The sequence below is a fragment of the Nerophis ophidion genome, linkage group LG01 (assembly GCF_033978795.1).
Source record: "Nerophis ophidion isolate RoL-2023_Sa linkage group LG01, RoL_Noph_v1.0, whole genome shotgun sequence".
Taxonomy (NCBI): Eukaryota; Metazoa; Chordata; class Actinopteri; order Syngnathiformes; family Syngnathidae; genus Nerophis; species Nerophis ophidion.
In genome coordinates this window covers 51546192-51565551 of record NC_084611.1, presented here as the reverse complement: position 1 = coordinate 51565551, position 19360 = coordinate 51546192, and the positions used below count along the sequence as shown (strand labels likewise).

General features: G+C 40.9%; 1 protein-coding gene across 1 annotated transcript; it reads right to left on the bottom strand.

Moving 5' to 3' along the window:
* Positions 1-1777: 1777 nt before the first annotated feature.
* Positions 1778-18593, bottom strand: LOC133556661 (mucin-2-like). The gene is made up of 6 exons (XM_061906805.1): positions 18445-18593; positions 17976-18278; positions 17529-17744; positions 17126-17228; positions 10183-10384; positions 1778-1961 (listed from the first exon to the last, which is right to left on the bottom strand). The coding sequence occupies exons 2-6, from the start codon at positions 18268-18270 to the stop codon at positions 1860-1862; spliced, it is 918 nt and encodes a 305-aa protein (XP_061762789.1). The 5' UTR covers positions 18271-18278; positions 18445-18593; the 3' UTR covers positions 1778-1859.
* Positions 18594-19360: the final 767 nt, after the last annotated feature.

Sequence of the window (19360 nt, the reverse complement as noted above, 5' to 3'; positions counted from 1 at the left end):
CCACGTCCAAGGCTAGCACCAACACCAAGTCCACGTCAAGCCCCAACGCCGGCTCCACGTCAAGCCCCAACGCCGGCTCCACGTCAAGCCCCAACGCCGGCTCCATGTCAAGCCCCAAACGCCGGCACCACGCCAAGCTCCAGTGCCTGTTACAGTCCCTGCACCACGCCAAGCTCCAACGCCTGCACCACGCCGAGCTCCAACACCTGCACCACGCCGAACTCCAATGCCTGCACCACACCGAGCTCCAACGCCTGCACCAGTGCCAGCACCACGCCGAGCTCCAACGCCTGCATCAGTGCCTGCACCACGCCGAGCTCCAACGCCTGCACCACGCCGAGCTCCAGTGCCTGCACCACGCCGAGCTCCAACGCCTGCTACAATGTCTGCACCATGCCAAGCTCCAGTGCCTGCTACAGTGCCTGCACTCCGCCGAGGTCCAAGGCCAGCAACACACCGAGATCCAGCGCCACCAGTAGCAGCACCACACAAAGCTTCGCTGGCAGCCACAATGAAGACGCGTCCGCCTCCTTGTCAGCCACGGGTGTGGCTACTACGTGGTCGTCCTTCACGCCATGGGCACCGACCTCCTCGTCTGCCACGGATGTGGCCACTACGTGGTCGTCCGCCACTCCAAGGGCGCCGACCTCCTCGTCTGCCACGGATGTGGCCACTACGTGGTCATCCGCCACGCCAAGGGCACCAACCTCCTCATCGGTCACGGATGTGGCCACTATGTGATCGTCCACCACGCCAAGGGTGTCGACCTTCTCGTCGGCCACGGATATGGCCATACCCCGGTCGCCCACCTTGTCAGGTACAGCGGTCTTCTACGCGTCACCGCCACCTGACTCTGCCCCGGTGGATACGGGGACACGTGGTCTGGCGACTTACCGCCATGTCCCCCTCCCGTCTTCCCATGACTCTCGATCATAGTTTTTTTTTTTTTTTTTGGACATCTGAAGGCTGTCCGTAACGGGGGGACTCTGTTACGCCTGTAAGATTATGTTTTGGTTTTTGCCATGTTTTGGGTCCGGTTATGTTTAGTTTTTTGGACATTTAGTTCTGTCTTGGCACTTCCTGGTTTGTTTTCGTCCCCATGCCAACTCATTAGTTTTCACCTGTCATGTCACGTCCCTGTTCTCAGCCTCACACCTGTTTTCACTAATGATCATAGCTACTTAAGTCACTCTTTTTCTTGTCTTCATTCTGGGATCTTCACACACCCTACCATGCTGTCACATCTTTCATGCCCTCGATCACCTGCTACGCACCTTGCTATCCATGCCCCTTGTTTCGCTCCAAGTAAGTTTTTGTATTTATGCCTCAGTGCTAGTATTGTTTTGTTTATGCCACAGCTAGTGTCTTTTGTTTCGTTTGTATATAGTCATGCCATCGTGCTGTTTAAGTTTATAGTTCATTGTCTTTCATGCCATCGAGCAAGTGTTTTTGTTTTCCCTGTTTTGTATAAATTATATAAATAAAAGATGTACTCACACTCACGCCTGGCCCGTGCTAATCATCCTCTGCATCTTAGAAACAACTTTAATCCAAAGCGAAACTTGACTATGTATATATATATATATATATATATATATATATATATATATATATATATATATATATATATATATATATATAAAAAAACAATATAATGTGATAAATAATGAACAAAATATTTAAACAAGGAATTGGGTGTAACCAAATCCAAGAGTGTGTACGGTGTAAGACTATGTGTAGGAAATAATTGCTAAGTGTTTACCAGAACTGAGTGAGAGGCGGAAGATCAGGAGGACAAGGGAGCTCAGAGGTCCGTGAGACGAGCAGGAAGTCAAGGGCTAAGCGAGGCGTCAACAGGTTCATGTCCAAAGCAAGGGGGTCGAGATCCAAGGGCAGCCAGAGAACCAGGGAGGAAATAGGAGGACGGGACGCACAGCTTGCCACGCAGGAACAGGGAATTTCTGCAGGAACGACACGACATGACAATGAAACACGGAAGGGGAAACAGAGAGAGAGAGCAGGACTGCATCAAGTATCAGATGATCGCTTACTGTACACTAACAGAAGGCTGCACTCGGTGCAATGCACAGATAAATACGCAATGACGCACGCCCGGACCGTGACAAAGTTGGCTCAGGGAGATTTTCACGCTAAGGATTAAAACGGTGGTGTCAAGAAAAGACAAGGATTTCCTAATGTGAGAAAAGTGTTAAATATACTATATGAAAAGAGGGGTACAGTAGATACATCATTAATATCATTAGATGCTGAAAAAGCCTTGATGGAGTGGAATTGCTTTACTTATTTATTCTTCTTAAACAATATGGCTGCTCGCGGGGTGTATAAAATAGTCAGGATGTGTCATGAATACAAAGGATTCTGGGTATTTGTTGTGTTGCGTTTATGTTGTGTTACTGTGACGATGTTCTCCCGAAATGTGTTTGTCGTTCCTAATTGGTGTGGCTTCACAGCGTGGCGCATATTACTGAGAGTGTTAAAATTGTTTATATCACAACCATTAGTGTACTCTGTCACCCAGTATGCCTTGCAGTTGTGTGCGTGTTGCCGTGGGAGCCACACACAACATGATGCTGGACTGACAAGCAGATTGTGCATGATGTAGAGGGCGACAAAGCCAATGGCTTCATAGCACGCACTAATATTTAATATATAGGTGACTGCCGGCAGTCATTAAAGAGAATAATAGCGTCTCCTATTGTCTTCTTCGCTTTATGACACGATCTTAAATGGCTCTTTGAATGGCAAAGAATACTGATCCCAGAACCATGTATATTAAATATTTCCGGATGGTTCAACCGCCACCCGCCCGAATATAATTAAAATCTATTTTTTCGTCATGTCAACCACCCGACACACGGTTTATCCGCGGACTCTGCGGATGAGACCGCAAACCGCGCATCTCTACAAGAGACCAAGAATTTGTAGATGGCTGTCCGAACTATCCAAAGCCCTTCCCTTATAAAAAATTACGATAAAAAAAAAAATCCAGCCTTTTTCATCAAGCCTTTTACCCATTTGTTTTGTATATGTCTGAAAATAACTTTTTAAATGCGTTGGAGCCTGACGGTGACGTCAAAGCTAAGTAGAACGCTTCATTTGTGTACAGAGCAGACGGTGGTTGAGTAGAACGCTTCATTTGTGTACAAAGCAGACGGTGGTTGAGTGAACCCTGACTGTTTGACATTGTTAAGTGTTTTGAGGTTTGTTTTTTGTTTAAGTGTGTTTGTTGGTGTTTTGTATTGTTGCAAAGGAAAAATTTGATAAATAAAAAGAATGTTGGCAATATCAAATTACAGGATGGTATTAATGTAATTTACTCATCTTCCTCAACTGATGTACTAACATCCATCCATTTTGCTTGTCCCTTTCGGGGTCATGGTGTTGGTGGAGCGCATTTCAGCTGTACTCGGGCGCAAGGCAGGGTACACCCTGGACAAGTCACCACGTAATCAAAAGGCCAACACTTAACATGTGGTTTAATCTGTACATATGTAGCATCATTTTCAACAAGACTTGTGAATTTGGACCCACTTCATTAATCACACAATATTCATATTATGTAATCATATTTATGTGCGGCCAGATGATGTGTCCCCATGCAATCATTTGCGCAACACGTAATGTTAAGATTTATCAAAATCATTTGAGTATAAATGTGACAGGTGACATTACCAATGTAACAATCCACATTTTGTATGCTGTATATGAAAAACAGCATAAGTACATAGTGTCCAAACATGGAAGTTTCGACACACGGGCCCGGCACATAGCTCCGCCCCCTTTGAGGTCAGGCGCGCTCACGGCAGGCCATGCAAAGGTAGAAATAATTGCTATTTCGACATCTAGTAGGCACAAGGACAGCAGTTTATTTCATTCAAACATTGTAGCTAATTTTTTTATTTTGCAAAATCATCTCACAGACCGGATAAAACATGTTCTGGGGCTGTCGCTTTTGACAACCTGAGTCTACCTTAAGTGTGGTACACATATAATTTCTTAATCTTTACAATATATTTTTGAGTCCACACAAAGACAAAAAAATCAGGCATTGAGCAGTTACGATCTTTGTGTGTGGTGTGCTATCATACCATCAACACAGCACACACAATGTTTTTAGAGTAGTATTGCACTAATTAGTACAAAATAATGTAATCTTAATTACATACAATTTGTCCCTGAAAGACCACTTGGAAGAAGGGACGCCACTCAATAGTAATTTTTAATTGATAGTAAGCACACCACGATTTCTTTTGCGCAAAACCCAAATGACTGTGAGAGCGAAGACAAAGGCCAGCAAAAGAACAACAATAGTTGCTGCCACTGCTATGATAACTTGATTTCCATTGCTCGTTGATAATTGGGACCGTGGACTCATTGGTAGGACCTCCTTGTGTTTGGTTGCATCGCTTGTGGTCGAAGGTGAGGATGGACATTCAAGTCGAATCTCACAGTATTTGGTATCATCCAGACTTTCCACCGTGCAGAGATAACTTCCACAGTTGTCCGCTGAGAGCCGGTTGACCAACAAGGTCCCTCCTGAGGTGTCCTCTTTGGAGTTAGGAGGTAACATCTGGTTTCCACTCGTCTTTGTCCAGCTGTACTTCAGAGGGGGTGCCTTGTGAGGACGTGCATTGGAGTGTCACAAGAATACCTGCCACAGGCTCTCTTTGCACGGCACATACCGGTGTGCTCAGCTCCTCCATGACTGTCAGGATCATGGTTTTCCACAAATGTTGAGACTTCAATTCCAAGTTGCACGTGTACTTCCCCGTGTCTGACATACGCAGGTAGATGATCCTTATGGAAGCATCTCCACCACAAGGGTCGGGGGAAGTGAAGATAACCCTGTCCTTCAAAGGTTTGTAGTTAGTATTTTTTAGGCCTTGATGCATCCGTGAAATATTCTTTGTTCCTTTTGGAGATTCAAAATTCCAATCAGCTCCATTGCAGTTTAAGAAACCATACTTGCAGTCAAGAATGACGCTTGATCCTTTGAGTGCGTAATAGATCTTGTTGGTGCTGGTCCCAAAAGCAAAAACGAGGCTTGTGGTGCAAAATGCCAGCACTGACACCAAATACCACAGCATAGACGTCATCATTGGACTGTTGTACAGGAGCTTGCTGTTAAATACAAAAGAAATAACTTTGTTTTTTGTGTTCTTTACCAGCCAACATTGGTGTTGTCCAAGACATCAAAAATACTGAAGAGGACATAACAACTTCAACGACAAAGAAAAAACTCACAAAGACCTGATGACTTTGAATTAAACAATAACTGCACTAGTAACATAGCTTGAGCTAAATTAAGCAATACTAATACACTAAAATTATTGTTTTGCAATATTTACACACATTGATAGGCAAGCTACTTGAATATGTAACGAGCTGAACTACAAGTTATTCTCAATTAAATGTAGTTAAGTTACAGGGGAAGCTGTCCCCGGAGAATTGTAGCAAGCTACACAGCAAAACTTAACTGCTACATCAAAGCTACTTTTTAACAGCATTTCTATCTATGGGCCCACATGTATAATATCAATGTTTTTGTAACTGAGAGTGTTCAAGTGGACATAATAAGGGTCCATTACTATTAACTATCTGTCATTTAGCTGTGGACACCCTACAACTACCTCTAGGGGTCCCCGCGCCCCACTGTATGTATTTAATTTAGTTAGCCTTTTCTTTGGCCCACCCCTATGTTATTCATTTTCTCTACCTACAGTAAAAAAAAAGTCTACATCTTGACGAAAAAAAAAATATGTTTGTTGTTTGGCAACAGTTGGTAAAGGTTATGTGCAGTAAAATTTCTCATGAACTTAACTCACCTTAATGTGTGTTCCTAAAATTGTGTTCCACGTCTTCAATGGAGACCAGTTATGATTTTGGATTACAGAGCAAACAACTAAAAAACTAAAGTTTTGGGCATTGTTTTCTCTAAACACATACATTTGTCTAAATATGGCCAAGGACAAACATTATTGTGGGTTTCCTGCATGTCGTCTTCATCAATAATGGACAAATCTCATCTGCTGGAGAGAATCCCGTTGCCCATTTTATGTTTTTTTTTTTTTTTAATCGTCAGCTTGAAGCATCTCTGACTCCCTCGTCGCCATGTTACATGAGTGCGTGTCTGTTATGATTTTGTTTCCTGGTTTCGTTGACTCGCCTTATTTTTCCTCTGATTTGCCAGTCTGTAATGTATCGCCCTAATCGCACCCAATTGTGACTCATCATGCGAACACCAACCTATCATCATGGATTTTCAATGTTTGTATGGATGTTCTCATTCATCCAGGTCATTATATTTTCCCCATATTGTATGGGGCCTGGATTTGCAGTCCATTTTCTCTCTTTGTAGCTTATAGCTGTGAGGTAAGCTACCTTGCTACGTGGGTCTAAAAATAGCCAAGCTACAGGAATAGCTATTTGTTAAAAAAGTAGCATAGCTACCGCCAAGCTACTGAAAAATGTAGTTAAGCTATGTAACTAGGCTAGATGTAGCTTGTCAATGCCCATCACTGCTAATACACTACATTCATTGACTATCACCATGAATTTTTACTATATTTAATCAATGGAAATATGCAGTTTACAATTCAGTCTACATTTTACATTTAGTCTCAATGTGCTTGCTCTTTATATTTTTTTCAAACACCTTACTTTCTCTTGCAAAGGAAGTGAACTCAACTTAAAAGTTATGGTGTCAATGAAGGACCAGTAAAAGACATGCAGAATGAGTACGATTAATTAAGCTTTGTAACCTGTTAAACGTGTCTGAAACAGATGAATTCAAACCAGGATTCTGAATCACTTTGAAAAACTTTAGAACATCCTGAAGTAAATGAAAAAAGTCTACTTACTGCCACAGAAGACTCATTTGGATTCTCTGACTTATACAGCAGCAAAGCACATTCAGTGTAAATAACACATCTCACAAAGGCTGATAAAGAGGCATGTCATCATTATCATCATGTATGACTCAAAAAGAACAAATACTCTCTTCTCAGGGCACTCAATCGATCGCAACTGGACTGTTTGGTTTGTCTTAGAAGACGTTTCACTGCTCATCCAAGTACGTTTCATCAGTCTGTGCTCAGACTTAGATTGGTCAGATCTAGTCCGACGCAGATGAAGCTCAAATGCTGGATGGTATTCGTACCGAAGCTCAGTCGCCAGTCACCTAGAATTCTTTTGACAGTGGAGTTCTACATGAGCTCTGGCAATAGGGCAAACCAGAATGATCCTCACAAGATGGAGATAATTATTGTAACACTCTTCTTTCTCTGTCAACATCTTCAGCCACAATAGGTTAAATGGCTCCATTTTATGGTTACGTACAATGTTGTGCTTCATCTTCAGCCACTCACATTCGATCTCATCCTTGTTGCACCCCTTCTGTGCCAAAAGGGTGTGGAAATGTTGAATTAGAACATTGACTTCATTAACACCGTAAGTGGCAAGAGCTTTAGGCTGTGTTGGGAAGTTTGCTGGATCAAATATATCAGCCGCACAAAGCACTCCATCTTCGGTGAAGCTGTTAAAACGTGAAGAGATGCAGTTGATGTTCTCGATGGTCTGCTTGGATTTAGAATGAAAACACGTGATTTCATGCTGAGAACTGACCAACGCAATCCCATAATACCTCACCGTGCCATCATCATCTGCTGTGGTATCATGCAAGGATCTTCGCAGTTTCACCCCTGTGTGATCCTTCATCGATATGATGCTGGCCTGTGCAGCTTCAACATTGGCGCCAACTGCAGAAATTGGTAGTTGTTCATCCTGAAGTGACGTGGACAGCTCTGCCAATTCCTCCACCAAATCCATGTATGATGCCAGATAGAGGACAAAATGGTGAGATGTCATGACTTTGGCATATCCTTGCAAGATCTGCTGGTGGTACAGCCGACCCTTGCTTCTGGAACTGAGTGACGAGGCAGCAATAATCTTGTGCTAGTACAGACAAAGCTTTGTGCCTATGGTCAACCCAGCGTGTTCCCTGGGATCGTGATGGCTTCAGGACGTGCTCATCAAACGCGTCGGCAGTTCTCTGAAGCTCACCCCATCATTTGGCTGAACGGCGGTACACATAGTACAGTTGTAACATCAGATTGTCGATCTGAAAAAAAGGAGACAATCCTTAGTTATATGCAATGAATATGTAAATTACAGTAATGAATGCAAGTCTTTAGATTTAAGTATCTTACACAGTAACTATTATGATAGATACAACTAGGGCCTCATAAAACTTAAGATTTTCCAGAAACATCACACATGACATACCTATTAATGTTTGTTTACAAATATAAGTGTTCACCAGATTTTGTATCATTCTGGGCATTATTGCATCGCAATTGTGGATTTTACTTTTATAGGGTGGGTGTTTTCTATTTACATTGCTATCAACATCTGAGGCCATATAGCGATGGTGCTTGCTTGTACATGTAGCAGGTGTTCAATGACTGCTTTTATAGTGCTGATACACACCAATGCCACACCGCAGGCACGATTAGTGACACCCAACTCCGTCACATAATACAGACATACAGCTGACTCGTCATTGTGCTTTCCATTAATGCTAGTGAACGGCAAGCCAGAAGCCACAACTACCCGTTTTGTAGTCATGGGTTTTGCCCATCTGTGAAATAATCCTCGATTTACTACCCAGAGAGTGGACGCTATGCTGCCACACTTTTTCAATTATTTTGTGCATTTGCATAAATAAAAAATACATGATAGTAAATTACATATATTTAATTATATGCATTCAATAGACTTACCCCATTCACATGAAATGAATTTCTGAACACATCCTTCAAGGCTAGTAGTTCAAGTCGATGGACAACACAGTGGGTCTTTAGAATCAAGGGCATTGTTTCCTGAAGACAAACCAAGATACCGCTCTGCTTCCAAAAGTTAATGGCAGATCCATTGGCTGCCGTTGTGACACATGACGCTATCAACGGAAGTTTCATTTCTCAGGCCTTTGCTGTAATGGCATTATAAATGCCCTCAGCTGCACAGTACTCTGGTTCAGCAATTATGAAATGTCAAGATAGATAACAAAATGTAAAAAATACAGAAATAATTATGATACCTATAAAATAATATAAAACCATACGTAAACATTATATAGTATATAAGATATAACATGTGACATGATCCTGGTATAATTTATAATGAAAAGGGTATTTAACTTACTCAAGTAATTTTATCTTGGTCAATCCATTTTCTATCAATTTCAAGATGATTATTTCCTTCTCAGATGTAGTTTTGTCCGTGCTTCCATCAAACAGAATAGAGCAGACCTCGGCAAATTAAGGCCCGGTGGCCACATGTGGCCCGTTAAGCTCTTTAATCTGGCCCGCCAGGCATTCTCAAATTATTTTTTTAGCTCTTTATTTTCATGTACATTCTGGGTGTCTCATTCAGTACAAAAAAAATTCAATTCGATTCCGTTTTTTAAGGCTGTCTGTCATAACGTTTTTAACATTCAGTCAGACATTATTGTGAGGTTTTGCGTTAGCGTTCCTAAAAATAGATATGCCGGCCCCCCAGACACATTTTATTCTCTAACTTTGGCCCCCCGAGTCAAAATAATTGCCCAGGCCTGGAATAACTCCTCTGTCAATTTCTTTTTCAGGTCATCAAGCATTGACTCCCCAATTTCATTTATGAAATTTTGGCATGCTTTATCATTGGCATATGTGTTCAAGACATTCCCTCCAAGCTTTTTTTCGACATGTATCAAGATTGCAAAGTTAGTGAACAATAGTTCAGACTATGCTACTGTGTACGCCCAATCAATAAAACATGACACATTCTTGCAAATGTCTCTTCACCCATTTTTTTGTTGTTGTTGATATTTTCCTGGAACATGTGAGGGAGGTTTGGTGGCAGTAACAGCATCATGATGCAGCTTTCAAGCACTGTGAGACCGGGCTGTATACTTCTTCACATTTTTAGTTCCCTTTACATATGCCCCAATGTCTAGCTGTACTTGACCTTAGTTAATGTTGCCTTTAGCCCCATCGCCATGGTGATGTCTGCAGACCTGTGTGTGTGGCGTATCCATTTTCTTCATGATATGCCAACGAAACCCAGTGACAGTCTGCCTTCCATGACAAGTGTTGCCATTTTGCGTTTATACTTCGGTTTTACCTTTGATGCTGCTTCAGAACTCGATTGAGGGTTGGCTTCTGACACGGTAGTAACTGTTGCAGCTGCTTGCACTGTCAAGCCAGGCTCTGTAGTTGTCGGTTGCATCTTCAAACCAGGGTCAGAAGCTGCCGGTTGCACTGTCGATCCAGGATCAGCTGTGTTCACTTCAGGAACAGATGATACAGCAGATGATGGGTATGAGCTAAAATAAAAAAGTGATCATTTATTTATACAGTGGCATAAAATGCAGCCATAACTTAGCATATTACAAACACAAATGTACCATATATAATTAGATTAAAAAAATAGATTTGGCAATATAAATCGATTTTTCGTTTCCAAAGAGAATATCGATTTTTTTTGCCGCTAGTATCGATACATACATTCCTTTCATGTCCCCAGTGTTGCATCCCTGGTTTACCCCCATTCGCTTTACAGGAAGAGCGAATCGGTCCGTAAGCCACAAGTCATCATCATCATCAATCTTTATTTCAGAACTTAAGATTCAGATTAGTATCGATGAATAACACTTGATCCATCTAGATCAGGGATCCCCAAACTACAACCCGCAGGAAGTCCCAAGTTAAAATATTTGAATTTGAATTTTGTATATACATTTTTTTTAAATCTGACCTTTCTAATTCATTTTATACTGCTTGTTGCTCTCGGTGTCTCCTCGTCGGTAAGGCCAATCATGTTGTTTAAAAATGCATTTAGGTCAGGAAAAAACACAGAGAATATTTCATCCCTACAAGCCTGTTTTGCAGGGTATTTTATTATATATTTTATTATATATGCATCTATTTTCTACCGCTTATCCCTTTCGGAGTCGCGGGGGGTGCCGGAACCTATGTTATTATTAAATCCCCTGAAGAGCAGGGAAACCTGCAAAACAGGCTGGTAGGGATGAAATAGCCTCTGTGTTATTTCCTGACCTAACGTGTGTTTGTATACTATATATATATATATATATATATATATATATATATATATATATATATATATATATATATATATATACATATATTTATAAACACATATATATATACACATATATATATATATATATATGCAAAATATGATAAGGGTATCGCAACTGGCTCACCTTTACAGGTACTCGCTCCTGCACCATCTGTGAGCCTGTGGCCTCGCTCTCTTCATCTCTCCTTCCATCAAGGCACCGTCGGGCCTCTGCATGGCAGGGACGTCCTCCTCCCTGAGCCAAGACTAAGCTTGACCACACATATATATACATACACATATTCATATATATATATATATATATATATACACATTAATATATATATATATATATATATATATATATACATATATATATACACATATATATATACACACATATATATATACATATATACACATATTTCTATATACATATATATACACATATATGTATACATATATATATATACACACACATATATATACACACAAATATATATACATACATAAATATATATATATACACATATACATATTCATACATATATATATACAGTATATATACACACATATACATATATATATATATATATATATATATATATATATATATATATATATATATATATATATATATATATATATATATATATATATATACTGTATATATATATATACATATATATATATATATATATATATATACATATATACACCGCGCGGCCCCCGGCTAAAAAAATTTAACACAAAAGTTTGGGGATCCCTGGTCTAGATAGTCTGTTTGCATTGACGCCGGCTTCCACTTCCTGTTAGCTGAGTCAGAGCCATACATATCTTATAAGTAGACGCACCTGGACCAATTCAAATCGTTATTTGTGTTTTTATTGTTTAATTTGCAATGCCTCACATTACTTAAATTCTCATTTTGTTCATTTATATTTTGTGTTGAAAATAAAAATAAGAAATTTAGAAATATATATATTTTTTAATTTTTCTTGCGGCCTAGCCTCACCCAGACTGCCTCCAGTGGCCCCCAGGTAAATTAAGTTTGAGACCCCTGCTCTAACCACTAGGCCAGTGGTTCTCAAATGGGGGTATGCGTACCCCTGGGGGTACTTGAAGGTATGCCAAGGGGTACGTGAGACTTTTTAAAAAAATATTCTAAAAATAGCAACAATTCAAAAATCCTTTATAAAAATATTTATTGAATAATACTTTGACAAAATATGAATTTAAGTTCATAAACTGTGAAAAGAAATGCAACAATGCAATATTCAGTGTTGACAGCTAGATTTTTTTGTGGACATGTTCCATAAATATTGATGTTAAAGATTTCTTTTTTTGTGAAGAAATGTTTAAAATGAAGTTCATGAATCCAGATGGATCTGTTACAATCCCCAAAGAGGGCACTTTAAGTTGATGATTACTTCTATGTGTAGAAATCTTTATTTATAATTGAATCACTTGTTTATTTTTCCACACGTTTTTAGTTTTTTTATATCTTTTTTACCAAATAGTTCAAGAAAGATCACTACAAATGAGCAATATTTTGCAGTGTTATACAATTTAATAAATCAGAAACTGATGATATAGTGCTGTATTTTACTTCTTTATTTCTTTTTTTTTTCCAACCAAAAATGCTTTGCTCTGATTAGGGGGTACTTGAATTAACAAAATGTTCACAGGCGGTACATCACTGAAAAAAGGTTGAGAACCACTGCAATGGGCCACTGAGTCGGTTTGGGGGCGACACAGAGCCGTATATACATGACAACAACCTAATGTAACAACCTAATTTGATGAACATTTCCAAAGACTTCACCCAAAATTCAAGCATTTTTCTAACATTGAAAACACAACATAAAAATCCAAGCATTTTCAAGGTTGTTAAGCACCCGCACGAACTCTGTGTACAATTAGTGCTGTCTGCAGTCAGATGGCACCCCCTCTCTTCCGCTCTCTCAACCTCACCCATCTGCCTGTAACGGGTCTGTACTTTCTTTACAGGTTTTATTTTGAAAATGATGTAAAAAAAACTTACAAACTCCTTGTCTGTGAGTCTTTGTACGGCTCTGTTTCCTACATACTTAAAAGGCACATTTTACCGACAGGACACAAGTTAGGTAGTGGGGTCACGTGACATGAAGGAGGCCCGCTTAAACAAATCGCGCCAAAACGTGTCATTCAAAAACGCTCGTCGCGCTCAAAGTAGCGGTTAAAACAACCCAAAAACACTTGATATATTAAGGCAGTGGTTCTCAAACTTTTTTTGTCATCCCCCACTTTGGACAAGGGGCAGTTTTCAAGCCCCACCTGCCCCCACTACCCCCAACAGAATGCTAATGCCAAGCTCAACATTTTCAAATTTATTGAACATCAAGCAACATCAAGTTGTATACACTCAAACTCAATAACATAAAATAACATCAAGTTCAATAATAAATAAAATAACTTGCATCAAGTTCAATAATAAATACAACAAAAGTGCTATAACTTGCATCAAATTCAATAATAAATCAAATAACTTGCATCAAGTTCAATAATAAATTAAATAACTTGCATCAAGTTCAATAATAAATCAAATAACTTGCATCAAGTTCAATAATAAATACAACAAAAGTGTTATAACTTGCATCAAGTTCAATAATAAATCAAATGAAATAATTATAACTTGCATCAAGTTCAATAATAAATCAAATAACTTGCATCAAGTTCAATAATAAATAAAGCAAAAGTGTTATAACTTGCATCAAGTTCAATAATAAATCAAATAACTTGCATCAAGTTCCATAATAAATAAATTAAAAGTGCCACTTTTTCGTGTTTTGATCAAATTTACCAACATCTGTTAAAACCTCAATGAGTTCGGGGCTGAGCTGCCGTGACGCGAGTGCTTCCCGGTGAATGACGCAGTGTGTCCAATGCGCATTTGGCGTAACCCTCTTTATGAGAGCCTGCTGCCCGTTTCTTGACCCTGCCATGGTCTGTGCGCCATCAGAGCAAAAGCCCACACAGTTTTCCCATTTAAGGTCGTGTTCTTGGAGGAAACTGTCTATTATCTTGAACAGCTCATCAGCAGTGGCTCTATGTTTTATGTATTTCCAAAACAGTAAATCCTCGCACAATGACTTGCCATTCACAAAGCGGACGTACGCGATGAACAGGCAGTCTTTATTGCTGTCAGTAGCTTCGTCCACTTGTAAAGCAAAACGACTTTATTTTATTTAATTTGTCTACGACAGGGGTCGGCAACCTTTACCACTCAAAGAGCCATTTTGACCCATTTGACAAATTAAAGAAAACAATGGGAGCCACAAAACTATTTTGAAATTTAAAATGAAATAACACTCTCTAATCCCCCTCTGATCCCAACAATTCCCCCCTCTGTCTTCCTTTTTTTTCTCTTTCTATCCCTTGCTGCTCCAGTCCGGCTGCACCAAATGATAATATAAATAAATTTAGTAAAGTCAAATTTAAATAAGGCAACAAGAGAAGTATCCTACACTTTTCTCTTCTGTAAAATAAATGTGAACAGCCGATATAGGCATCTACATCAACTATATGATTTGCCTGGGAAGCTGGACCGGACAAAACAATTACAAAATTAAAAAAAAAAAAAAAAAAAAAATGAAATAACACTGCATATAAAGTTTTATTTTTGTTTTGTGCTGTGTATAAACAAACTATGATGGGTTACGTTTATGAAATCAATGAAAGACTGCAGAAAAAATGAAATAAAATGTCTGCATGCAACAAAACGTTTTAACTCCGAAAAAGACGTCAGGTTGAAGGTTAAGTAAAATACTTAATGTCTATTTAAGTTTTCCTTGTAGTAATGGAAAAAAACCGCCAAACTTAAATTATTCACTGACAGAGAACCAAAAATGCCGTAAACTGTCTATTTCCCTGAACAATTAAAAAAATGTGAATAAATGCAAAATAATAGGAAATTTAAATATTTATCATACGTGGTCAATGTGATTTCTGTTCCTGGATCGCAGCGCACAGCGTTCCACATCCGGGCTGTATGACGTCACCTTTATCTTCACACAGGATTATAAACTCTCATCTGAGGCGTGTGCCATGTTTGTTTTTAATAAAGTTCATGTTGGAGAACACCTGCTCACATACATATGTGGATCCATAGATCGACAGGACTCTACAAGTGCATACTTTTTCATGTTCACATAAAAGTCGGGGGTAGCGTTCCAAGTTTCGAACACAAGTTTGTCTGGCTTGGGGAGGTTTTCAATATCACACCGTTTGTGATTCTGAGCAAGAACGGCCTTCTGGCGTGAAACATCCTCAAGTAACGCTGTCAGGCGCTTTAACTTGGACACCCACATGTCTTTGTCTGCTGCAGGACGGAGACGCGCGCGGCCGTGGGCGTGTCCCGAGGTTTGACAAGCAGGATGACAAGCTGAGCTGGCCGTGACAAGCTGAGCCGCATCAGAGTGATCAAAGAGTCGCATGCAGCTCCGGAGCCGCCGGTTGCCGACCCCTGGTCTAGGAGTTGTTCCTCAAGATCACTTGCAATGTCGCATACACGTCTCGCAACTGCTTGACAGTGGGACAGCTTTTAATTTTGCTGCGCTTGTCTCGTCAAGCATGACTGACACCATGTCTATTGCAGCGGGGAGAATCAGCTGCTCAGCAATTGTGTGTGTTTTTTTGCATTGAGCAATTCTGTATGCAACTCTATATGAAGCCAATGTATATCCATTTTGCGTAATTGTGGTCCACAGATTAGCCTGCTACCCATCCGCGCGAAAGTTTGTTCCGCTCAGCCCCGCCCCCATTAGTTACTGTTGCGTCAGTCAAACTTTCGCTCCTACCTAGAAATTTAAAGCCTACAGGAAAAACAAGTAATTTACATTACTTTATATGGCGGATTTCACAGACAGAATCACAAAGTGATTTACAGTTTGTATAGAAAACGGGGTTGTAAAAAAAACATCTAAGAATAAAAAAATTAAAAAAATTAAAGTGAAATTTCCTCCAGTTTCTCGCGCCCCACCTGTCATGTCTCTATTCCCCACCAGTGGGGCGCGCCCACACTTTGAGAAACGCTGCGCTAACCAAACACCTCACACATTGGGAAGGAAGTACAACCAGAAGGTTCCTCATCAGATCTTTATGGTGAGACTCAGAAACATCAAGTAGCATAGTGCTGCTATTCTTTCCTGACTATGATTCATTCTTAACGAGTCAGCAAAATAAATGTGCAGACATGTTGCCACCTGAAAATGAGGAGAAATTCTGTTGTGCTGTCGGTGAGGATTAAAAAAAAATAAGGTTCCATTCTAGGAAAACTATTAAACTATTACTATTAAACACTATTAAAGGGGGGCAGCACGGTGGAAGAGGGGTTAGTGCGTCTGCCTTACAATACGAAGGTCCTGAGTAGTCCTGGGTTCAATCCCAGGTTCGGGATCTTTCTGTGTGGAGTTTACATGTCCTCCCCGTGACTGTGTGGGTTCCCTCCGGGTACTCCGGCTTCCTCCCATCTCCAAAGACATGCACCTGGGGATAGGTTGATTGGCAACACTTAATTGGCCCTAGTGTGTGAATGTGAGTGTGAATGTTGTCTGTCTATCTGTCTTGGCCCTGCGATGAGATGGCGACTTGTCCAGGGTGTAAACGCCTTCCGCCCGATTGTAGCTGAGATAGGCACCAGCGCCCCCCGAAAAAAGGGAATAAGCGGTAGAATATGGATGGGATGGATGGATGGATGGATAATTAAAGGGGGAAGGTGTCGGAAAAGTAGGACAAAATAACGGGAGTTTCCCAGTCGCTAACCATAAGGTTAACATATATGGATCATGTCTCATCCTTCCAATCTTTAGCACAAAAACCCACGTTAGAGTTAGATACGCGACACTTTATCTTGTGTGCTCTTGCAGAAGGTTCACGTTACTCCTGGGAAGTGCATAGAGTGATGCTGCACTGAGAAGAAGACAGAGAAGGATATGTCCCTCACCATGTCTCTCTCTGTAACGCTTGACCATCACGATGGTGATGATGATAGATCACCGTTGTAAGGACCAGTGTCGTGGCAACAACACAGCCGACGCACACCTTGTCTGTTGAGAGGGAAAAGCACAACTTGGTTGCTTGTAAACATCAAACATTGTCATCATGACAAAGAATAGAATCAAATTTAAAATATTTATCAAAATTTAATCCTTAGCTATGATCATTGTCACTGTTGTGCAGCATAGACACATACTGCTTTTTGCAAGTTCAGTAAGATGATTATTATCGTTTTCTTGCACTAATCCAATCACATCTCTCAATGTTTAGATGACCACCCAGTATATATTTAGGTTTTCAGTTAAAATCCCATATTTAGAGTCTGAAACCTTCGAATTGTCTCTGTGTACCTTCCAGGAGATCTGTGGTCTTGTTGAGCCCAGGAGTTGGTGTGGTGGTGGCTTTGTTGCTCTCAGTGGTGACATCCGAGGTGCCACTGGTGGTACTAGGTCGGGTGGTGGCTTTGTTGCTCTCAGTGGTGACATCCAAGGTGCTACTGGTAGTACTAGGTGGGATCGTGGTTTGGCTCTTAATGGTTCTGTCACCAGATGTCGATGTATTGAGGTCTTGATAGAAAGAATGATCATGTACAAAGTTAGGTGATTCACACAATAAATTGATAATTGGGTTTGTTGGTCCGTGTTAGGGTTGATGACTGGACCAATGATTAGTCGTACACAGTAGCAGCTGAAACAGTAGTGTGCTACTTAAATAGCATGGATGAAAAATAGTGATTCAGACTTCTAATGGGAAACATCTACATCATTGTGCAAGTTAACCAAATGTGTCTATCTCACCTTCACCGCTCAAGTTGCTCAAGATGCTTCTGCTCTCCAGCTTGGTGACGATGTCCTCCTTGACACCAGTCAGCTGAAACACACATTCGTACCCGTCCTCCATGTCGACCTTCACATTCAGGTCCACCGACATCTGGAAGGTTCCATCCTGGTTTTCGAGCATTTCTATTTGCTTCACACCCTCAAGGAGCTTCTCGCCGTCTTTCTTCCAAAACATGACGGCTTTGTCGGGGTAGAAACCTGTGGCGTTGTAGCTGACTGGAGAAGACGGTGTCTTCTGGTTTAGAGACACCATTGGAAGGTCTGCACAGGAAGTGAGGCCACATATATACAGAGGACAATATGGAGAGAAGGTGTGGGAGGAAAAAAGAGAGAAAATGAAAAGTGTATAGTTTGTAATGCTAGTAATGTTCTTATAAGGAACAAGGTAACATGGTTACAAATGTGAAAGTGAAAGGTATGGTTCCACCTGTTCTCAGTAGGACACCCAAGTACTTCTTCAAATCAGATGGACAATTCTCAATGTGGTCCTAGAACAGGGGTTGGCAACCCGCGGCTCCGCGGCTCTGGAGCAGCATGCAGCTCTTTGGCAACTCTGATGCGGCTCAGGTGCAAAATCGCCGACCCCCCAGATTGTTGCAGGGAAATTCCGGAATTCAATGCCTCTACTGGACATCACCCGAAGTCACCGTTTCCCAATTTTCACTCTGACTACGAAAGTAAGGGCGTGCCGTGATGATATTACTCTTAACGTCCTCTTGAACGTTGTCGCGCCTGCCATTCACGGAATGCTATTGGCGTGCTGACTGGACACAAGCATTTCACTGCTTCTATGTATGAGATTGCAAGGCAATACTGGGTGACACAGACTACACTGACGATTGTGATACAAACAACTTTAACACTCCTACTAATATGCGCCACATTGTGAACCCACACAAAAGAAGAATGACAAACAAATTTCGGGAGAAAATCCTCACAGTAACACAACATAACCGCAACACAATAAATACCCAGAATCCTTTGACCCATGACACTGACTTACTATGTTATACACCCCGCGAGCACCAAACCCCCCACCCCTCCCTGCGTGGTTGAGGTGGGCGGTAGAGATGCGCGTTTGCGGTCTCATCCGCGGGTAAACCGCGGGTAAACCGCGGGTCGGGCGGTTGACGTGATGAAAAAATAGACTTTAATTAGATTTGGGCGGGTGGCGTTTGTGTGTATGAATAATGAGACTCGAGACACCAGTGCATATTCTAGTAAGACTGCATTCAACTGACCCCAAATATCACACACGCCCACTTCCTTCATGCTACTGGGGCGTATCATTTCACAAGGGGTGTTGTGACAACACAAACCCTATAACATCTCCCCTTTTATAG